Source organism: Danio rerio, chromosome 9, assembly GCF_049306965.1.
Source record: "Danio rerio strain Tuebingen ecotype United States chromosome 9, GRCz12tu, whole genome shotgun sequence".
Taxonomy (NCBI): Eukaryota; Metazoa; Chordata; class Actinopteri; order Cypriniformes; family Danionidae; genus Danio; species Danio rerio.
Genome location: NC_133184.1, coordinates 22,881,912 through 22,891,404, shown reverse-complemented (window position 1 = coordinate 22,891,404; position 9,493 = coordinate 22,881,912). Strand labels below are relative to the sequence as shown.

The 9,493-nt window shown below is 38.1% G+C and overlaps 2 protein-coding genes across 2 annotated transcripts; one reads left to right on the top strand and one right to left on the bottom strand.

Moving 5' to 3' along the window:
• Positions 1-2,086: 2,086 nt before the first annotated feature.
• zmp:0000001333 lies at positions 2,087-7,276 on the bottom strand. Its single transcript, XM_005167613.6, has 2 exons — positions 7,039-7,276; positions 2,087-6,306 (listed from the first exon to the last, which is right to left on the bottom strand). Exons 1-2 carry the CDS (start codon positions 7,214-7,216, stop codon positions 4,961-4,963), a joined length of 1,524 nt encoding a protein of 507 aa, XP_005167670.1. The 5' UTR covers positions 7,217-7,276; the 3' UTR covers positions 2,087-4,960.
• A 77-nt stretch (positions 7,277-7,353) lies between these two features.
• On the top strand, positions 7,354-9,271 carry sap18 (Sin3A-associated protein). Its single transcript, NM_200720.2, has 4 exons — positions 7,354-7,540; positions 8,402-8,511; positions 8,593-8,715; positions 8,792-9,271. Exons 1-4 carry the CDS (start codon positions 7,469-7,471, stop codon positions 8,946-8,948), a joined length of 462 nt encoding a protein of 153 aa, NP_957014.1. The 5' UTR covers positions 7,354-7,468; the 3' UTR covers positions 8,949-9,271.
• The last annotated feature ends 222 nt before the right edge of the window (positions 9,272-9,493 follow it).

Here is a 9,493-nt window from a genome sequence, read left to right as displayed (position 1 = left end):
TTCCACCAGGATCATGTATGTCAGAAACTGTAGTTTACTGCTGAACTCATTTTGTCATGGTAAAATAACACAGAAATCGAATAATAACACTTCAGTCTCCTGCCGAAGCTCAGACGCGCTGCTTTGAGAAACTGTCAATCACAGCTGTCAATCACGATGACACGCCCAGCATTAAATTACTGCTAAAAACAAACTGTTTACAAAAATGAAGATCTGCACCTATTTCAGCACAATAACCAGTGCCTTAATCCACCAGAACCATCTTTCGGGATATTTTATTGCAAGTGTAATATTTTTTTTTATTTGGGCTCAAGTCTCCTTCATTAACACGGAGGAGGCGGGCTTTATGACTTGTACTGCAGCCAGCCCCCAGGGGCCGATCTAACGGCCGAGACCTTCACTCAAACGCAGGCTTGCGGCACACTTGTAGTTAACTTAATTCGATACGAACAAACTGAATAAACAAAGAGCACTGGTCGCTCACTTACCAAATCTGTAGAGACAGGACAATCACCAGAAACTAGAGCCGCGTCTTTATGAAGAGAAGACTAACGTTACAAGCGAATCCGGATTTCAGCGTTTGCAGATGAGAATAGCTCTCAGGTAAACAATGTTCCTCCTTAGACACGTAAGTTATTGTTGTCGAACGTCGCGTACACTGTTAATCCACACGTGATCCAGCTGCGCTCTCACAGAGAGAAAATAAAAACGAAACTTAATGGCAGCAAACTATAAAAGCAACACTTCACGCTTGTTTTGCCAACACAACGTGGCGTCTCTGTGGCGTAAACACGGTGACACTAATGAATATTAATGAAGTTGCACAATAGAGCGCGCTGATTGGTTTGAACCAAGCCTTACTCATGCATTAATGCATCACACTGTAAGACGTAATAAGACTCACTCTGGCACAGACGCCCAGTCTGCACGCTGGAATACAGGCTATTATGTCATGGCCGTGACGCAGCTTCAAAAATTCGTTTCAAACAGGAAGTACGATTTTGCTTGAAATAACGCAAAAACAACCAATTTACACTTTTTAGTGAAATATAGGTGTCCTAATAGTGTTTTTAGCAGTGTGGGACACATATACGACAGCTCAAAAAATGTGTTTTGGTGTTTCGTGATCCTTTTAAACCCTTTAATCCGTGACAATCTCTTAAAAAGAACAACACACAAAGTGAAATTTTGAATTACTTTAGATTCTTATAAGACTGAAAAAAATAGATGAAAAACCCAAAATAGCAACAGGAAACATTGAAACCATTTTAGAGCACTTCATATAGCCTAAGTTTGTTGCAAAAATGCTCTTTTGTAACAAATTTTGTTTGGTATAATTTGTTACTTTATTTTAATGTATTTCTTTTGCTGGTACAAATATATTTTAGGTGAAGAGACGTACAAATACTTTTTTCAATAATAAGGGAAAAATATATCAATTAATGTTGACCTATTATAACAAATATAGTATTTCTGCCATTTTTCTTTATTACATGGATTTGAGTTATGAATTACAGTATTGGTATCACAATGCTTCAGCTGGTATATTATCGTGACATTAATTAATTGTATCACGACAAACCTAATGAGAAGTAGTTGCAACTTTTAGTCAACAAAATGCAATAGGTACCATCAAAATAAAGTGTAAACCTTTTAGTCCTGCAGTGTGGCAAATTCATTTTTTCAAGTATAAATGTGAGTCACCAAAATAAATATATTTTGATGTAAAGTTGGTTTTTTATTCACACATTCTGACTTTCTCCTTAATAGTATAAGTTTAGAAAAGTATTCTTTGCTAATTCTAAATAGGGAAATCATATTAGCATCCAAAGGCCATCAAAGTACAACACTGTTCACAGTCAAATAAATAGTGCTAATGTTGTTTTGAAGTCATACTTACAGTACATGTGATTTCAGAGCAAATGTTCAAAGTAACATGGTAAACAATATAGGGAGCAAGTCACAAGTTGTCACTGAATGAATGTGTGAATATAAAACCAACTTTACCTTAATAGAAATGTAAATTTAGCTTCTGATTATTTCTGCTGATTAAAATAAATACTCAAACAATAAAGAAGCTGAAGCATAACCGTTATTACAAAGTTTATGGGAACATTTTCTTACATGTTATACAACAGGATGCTACATTGACTTACAGTTGTGTTGGTCGTCTCTGCACATCAGACACATGACAAAAATGGGAAAACAGAAGCATCATCTTCTCAAACGCAGATAAATGGAGCACACAAACACATTTGAGTGACAGCCAGGAAGGATAAACAAGTGCAATGGTTGAACTTCAGAGTGAATACATCATGCTAAATGCTATTAATGTTGATTAAAACAATGATCACACACAATGCAAATAACTAAATGGTAATTCTATGGTACTTAATCCCATAGTAATAGTGACTAGGCATCATCAGAAGTAAAAAGCACAGTACTGCTGGGTTATTGACAAAAATATATTATATATCTATACAGAAGCGAAAGAAAACCATAGGAGGCATAACTCAGACAAAGGCACTGGAACCTAAAGGCAGCTGCTGTCAAAGTAAATGACTATAAGAGTCTCTGACCGAGGCGATTCTTCAGGGCCTTGAATAGTTGAAATTCTCAGCATACAACTTCCACTCTCGACAATACCAATTTAAAGTTAAGCTATGGATGGAATGTCTCTATCAAACCAAAGCATCAACAAAGTCAGCTCAGAGACTAAGGAAGCTCCTTACGTAAAACAAAATCACACACACACAGAGGGAAGATTGTCCAGTGAACTGTGCCTAACTAATGATTGGAACTGGTCCTTAAGTTGCATAAGGCCCTGTTAACAGCTGATATTAAGATGCGTTTCTGTCAATCTGATCACAAATGGACGATGATAAATGCATGTGTGAATGGAGGCTGAAACACTTTGTAAACTATCAACCACATCCAGAGGTAGTCCAAACACATAAATGTAGACGCTCATGTGGACAAATGCAAATAAAAATCAGATAAAAACACCTCATCCTCAACCTACCATTATAGTTAGTGTTGTTAAAGTACACTAACCAGGCATGATTTCAGCTAGTAAGTTTGGTTTGAAGGTGTTGAAGAAAAATATTAGACTTTTGGAATAACTTTAAGAACAAATGAAGGGAATGTATTTAATCATTTGCATGAAGCAAAATACGCTGTGTAAATGTAAATGTTTTGATTTGTTCCTTTTCCTGAGCAATTTTGTTCAGTTTCTGTGAAAAAAAGCCCTAAATTCTTTCATTCTGCACACCACTTCTAGTTTCTATAATGGTTTAAGTGCGCTTGAGCATATATAAATCAATAACAAACTGAGAAAACATCTTCATCCGTTTGACAACACAAAAGTCACAAGCCCCGCTGCTTCTTATTTAGAGTAGGGTTGTCACGATACCAAAATTCAATACCAGTCTGTACTGGAATTTTAAAAAACTGGAATTTTTCATTTTACTCAAACATTTGAGCGCTGTTGACCACTTTCTTAAACAGCGCTGATTTGCCATTGTGTTCACATGCTCAACAGAAATGACTGTTATTGGCCTTGAAGGCCATTGGTTTACCGAACTCACCACTGTTTACTGCGTGTAACCACAGATACAGGGACACTGGAGCGCTTTAAAGCAGCGATTCATCAACGGATCACTTGTATGTCAGCTTATAGACCAACCAGCTGATAGGCGCGACTATGAAATGCTCCAGTGTCTCTGTATCTGTGGTTACACGCAGTAAACAGCGATGAGTTTGGTAAACCTATGACCTTCATGGCCAATCACAGTCATTTCTGTTGAGCATGTGAACACAATGACAAATCAGCGCTGTTAAAGATTGTGCTTAACAGCTCTCAAATGTACGTGGAAAAAATGTATGTCAGTAAACTGCGATGAGTTCGGTGAACCAATGACCTTCACGGCCAATTACAGTCATTTCTGTTGAGCACTTGAACACAGTGGCAAATCAGAACGTGCTCAACAGTGCTCAAATGTTCGAGGAAAATGAACGTTTTTCAAATTCCAGCATCGTGACAATCCTACTTTAGGATGCAAAATTGTCAGAATTCTGAGTTTGTTTTGTTTATGTTAATGTCCTAATTGTATGATTTCTTGTTTGTTCCCCCCGACAAATTTCTGTTGTAGTCTGTGCTGTTTGCAGTGCGTTTCTGTATTTGTATGCCTTGTGAGAATTTACGTGCACATGTGTGTAGTCAAAGCGAAGATGTTTTTCTAATATTCATTAATTTTCTTTTCAGCTTAGTCCCTTTGTTTTCTTAATATGTTAGTGTTTTTCCTTATGAAAGGTTTTCTTAACTTGTAGTGCATTTCAGTATTTAGATGCGTTAAAATATTTGCGTGCATGTGTGTGAATTGAAGTGCATAACAATGTTTTTCTCAATTTGTTAGCATTTCTATTTGCAGTTTTTTTTATTTTTGTCTCTCAGCCACTGTAAGTTTTTTTTAAACACAGATTCACTTTTGGCTGTAAATGCATGAATTTGAGGATAAGATTTTAAGCTTTGATCTACAACTACCAGTAGTTCTCCTACCAGTCGTGACTCTAACACAAACCCAACAGCTTTCTGCAGTTTTGTAGCAGAAACAAAAGCTGCTGTTCTTTGCTCTCATTTTCCACTGTCTGCTATTATATTTCATTTAGATGTGCGAGCTTATTGCAAAGTATTACACTGAAATCCTCTAAAAAAATCAAGAAAGTGGTTCAAAGTGAACAAAACAGCTGGATTAAGCAGCAGGTATAACGGTGAATGTGTCTCCCTCGTCTACTTCTAATCAGATTGACCAAAATGCATCTTAACACCAGATGTAAACCAGTCCTTGTTCTGATCCCTCTTGTAAGAACAGAAAATGTCTTCTATAATAATAGAGAAACAATAAAGGTGCATTCAGCAATGGTACAAGTAAAAGTGACTTTTACAAAAGTGTGGCAAATATCATTCCAGGGGAGCAGCAGAAATGCACAGATTATTCAAGGCACAAGCAACCTGCACAATCTTATCAAAAGTGCTCACATTGGAAGTGCGGTCTACGACTGTAAAGGGGCTCTCCACTGGTCCAGTTAACATGGAATATCTCCTCTTAACAATGTCTATTACCTTTCCAACATGCATATGAGCAATCGCTTTATCTGATAGTGCTCCAACTGGCGAGAAATCTCCATCCAGTCCGCTCTGGCTATTTTCAAAGTAAGTGCTACTAGTGATTTTGAGTTCGGCTTTCCGAGCACCTACTAAGCCCCCAATGTCAAAGTCACGCTCTGCCAGAACAACATCACCAGGCAGGAGTTTACAGAGAAGGCCAGAACTCTCAACTAGACTCTTGTCGCTGACATGACCCGGAGATCCTCTGGAAACAAACGTGACTACACCCTGAGGAGCAACACCGATGACATATTTAAGCTCATTCACAGTGGACTGCACTGGTGTGGTCAATGCTGTAGATGCAACATCTTGATTTCCATCCACACTGAGAGCTCTTTCCAGAGACACCCTAAAGCAGTCAATGATCACCGCACAGTCTGGGTATGTGCAACACAATGCAGCTGGTAGATTTTTTCTGAGCTCTACTCTGGAGGGCCAAAAAACAGCAGTTGGCACAAGAGTGGTGAACATTATGTGAATAATCCGATGGACAGTCCTGGCCACTGTGGCAACCTTGACTCCAAAACGATAAGCCAAGTCTTGGTTTCTGAGATCCAGCTTGAGGCGCATTAGTGTCAAGAGAAGTTGCTGGAATTTGGAGAGTTTGACATTTTTGTCTCCTTTCATATGTGGAATGAGAAGCAACATGACCGTCTCGAACACAAAGTAGTTCGGCAATCCTGTGTAAAAGCGAACCTTCTCTGGATCATTCCTAAAGGAAGCCTCAGTGAGAGACATCTTATCTAGCGATTCCCTCAGCTCCATGTTTTCTTTCTTAAGAGCCTCGAGACTGGACTCATAGTCAGGGGGAATGTTTTTGACTGGTTGTCCTCTTTGGAGTACGCTTGTTTGTGAGATTTCTTCTTTTACAGCATCTTCAGTCTTAACATCCTCCTCGTCACAACTGCTCAGTGAAGAGGAAACACTCTCCGGCTCTTCTTGACTTGTCATCTGGCTATTTTCCTCCAAGAAACGCCCTTGTCCTTGCAAAAAGAGCAAAGCATTGGCGGCCTCCACTTGTGCCTCTTGTTTATCATACATTTCACAAGAACCTGCTTCTTTCATATTTGGGGAAAGTGGCGCTGAGGTGAAAACTGAAGGAACAAAATCAGGGGATCGAGGATTTTTCACTTGTTTTCCTGTAAATGGAAAAAAAAAACATTGATGTATTTAAGAGTGCATTCATGTTCTTTAAAAAAAACTAATAATTTATATAAATTAAAATGTTATGGTTTATAAGACACTTAAAAACAATGTGCAAATTCACCAGGCAACTCAATTTATAAGCGTTTCTTTGTACAACTTCAGTGCATCAGACAGTTTTAAAACACAGTATAAATCAGTAACTGTCCAAATCAAGCACAGACAATTAGTCTTTGATGAAGTCTAAATATTAAAATACACAAATGCAAACTCTTACAAGCAACTATCGTCTGATACAGTATTTTTACACATTCATCTAGTGGTTATAATGTGTTATTACATATAATCTGTTTTCTCCCTCCAGATGGCACCAATGGCTTATTAATATATATATATTTATACACAAACACACACATTATAATTATTTTACTATAGGGCATATTAAATTGTGTTGTATCAAGAAATATAAAAGAAAAACAGCGCATTCATTTTTCACATGTTAATTTAGTGAGCAATACCATGCGTTTACCCCCCCAAAAATAATAGCTTAGTCCACATTTGTATTGAACCCAAGCCCTAAAGTGCATTATAACAGTAAGAGTAATGTAGGCATCAGGCAGGGCTTCATCACCATTTAACACATTACTAGACATATTTACAACCATCACAGAGATTAGATTACTGCTAACCTACACATGCTATATGCACCACATAAGATGTTACCCTACCTGAAATGAAGTGTGTGCTGCAGAGTCTGCTGCCCTCGTTTGGCACCCACCCTTCACGATTCACAGCAGCGATCCAGCGCTGCTTCCGCTCCGGGTCGCGGGGAAACCTGTAAAAGGATAACGCGGTCCCTGGAGTTCTCCTGTTCCGACAACCGGCCACTACGCAAGTGTGCACCATATTAATGCCACCAAATTAGTGGACGTATTTGGTTTCCTGAACTAGTAATATTTACAATCTGACTCCCAAAATGGCGGTGGGGGAGAGTAGGCGACACGAGTGTGTCGTCATTTCACTAGTCGTAACCGGTCGGTCGTGATTGGTCCTCGCTGTCTTGGCTATGATGATATCATCTCACCGCGCCGCGATCGAGCGTTTACTGGCGTCGTGAACAGCGACTCATCGCTTATTCTTTCAACAAATAAGATAAAAATGGCTGTGGAATCGAGGGTCACACAGGAGGAGATCAAAAAAGAGCCAACAAAGCCAGTGGATAGAGAAAAGGTTTGTTTTCAGTTACTTCTGTTCGTCAGTGGCGCGAATATTCGTGCACAAACGAGGCGTCCTGCATGCTAAGCTAATTTGTAAATCTAACGCTAACTAAAAATGTAGGTACACAGAAACATTACAAAATATCTAGTTGCAACGTTATACTACAAATCGTATCTTAAACCGTGTGCATTCCTTTTAGACATTTGGCCTTTTTGTTTTATTTTGTACTCATTTTATCTGTTAATGTAGCATAGCGTACATTCTGGCAAATAAAAAGTTGCTTTTATTAAGCTTTTAATATATTTTACCCATTTTCTTATCAAGATTCTGTTTTGGACTGGTAAAAAAACGTCGACTAATATTTAACCATCCCAGTGCCATTTAAGTAAAAAGTCACATACTCTTTGTTAACAGGCTTCCATTTAAAAACGCAATTATATAAAAAATGTTTAACATTATATTTTTGGCACATTTCTTCAGTTTTGTTTTGGAGTAAAATTGAGCATGTTTTCATTTCAGGCCAAATGAACTAAAGTAATACAAATGTTGTTCTGATCGTCGACTTAAAGACAAATAACCTCTAAAAATCTGCACAGAAAAGTATATTTCTCATAAATCAATTTAGTGTTAAAACTACTTTTGTAGTTATTATCAGAATTGATGTTGGTTAAGAAATGAGATTACATCTGCACCAGTGGTTAGTGCGTCAACACATGCACTTCGGTGACCCGAGTTTGATTCCTGCCTAACGATCCTGTGCCAACTGTTTAATAACCATTATATTGGATGCACAGACACATCTGCATGTCTGATTGTTTTAAAAGACATTGTTATTAATACTTTCTACATGTGTTTGTTGTGCTCGTTGTGCAGACATGCCCACTTCTCCTGAGAGTGTTCACCACCAACAATGGAAGGCACCATCGCATGGATGAGTTTGCCCGGGGGAACGTGCCCTCTAGTGAACTTCAGATTTACACCTGGTAAGTATTATTATAAAACAGGCACTGCATCAATGATCAACTGAACCATACAATCCTGATTTGTATATGCCTTGGCTGCAGGATGGATGCTACTCTAAAAGAACTGACAAGCCTGGTGAAGGAAGTCTATCCGGAAGCTCGGAAGAAAGGCACACATTTTGGATTCGCCATTGTTTACCCAGACCCCAAACGACAAATCTACCGGTAATGAATACACAGTTCTTAATACTGTGTTAAGATTTGTTATGGATTTTTTATAACTCCACTGGCTTTATTGCAGGGTTAAAGAAATTGGCAACACAGTTTCTGGGCGCAAAGGTGCAGATGACTCGATGACGCTTCAGTCACAAAGCTTTCAGATCGGAGATTATCTTGACATTGCCATCACTCCGCCTAACCGCGCACCGCCTCTCCAAGGACGCATGAGGCCCTACTGACCTGAAACAACACTTGACTGCATTTAAATGAAAGGGGTGAAGTCTGTCTTCCTGCAGAGTTTAGTTCAGCCCTTGTCTGAGCTTTTCAGGTGAACTGCAAGACTTTGATTTGATCGAGTGTTTATGTCGGAACTAAACTCTGCAGGAAGGTTTATGCAGAATAGCAGCATGATTGAGCTGATAATCTCGATTTGGAAGTAAAAAGGAAAGTCTTTTCATATATTATGTTCTTTGTGGAGTTTTTTATCAGATCTACCTTTTTAGTTCTAGTCCTGTTAGCGTGATTCAAATCATTCATGAATAAATGTTTTTTTTTTTCAGTATCTTGTCTAAAGTCGTATCATTTATAAACCTTTTTTTAGTTAAATGAAGTATTCATTGTTTAAATAAATATTTCAATTTAGCAAGTAGATCTCAGAATGAATGCACTAATGATTAAGCTTTAGTAACTTTATAGTTGTCTCTAACTACTTTGTACTTTTTCCATGTAGTGCAGAATATGAAGATGTACAAGTTGGTACATTGTAAGTACACTTACAATTTAA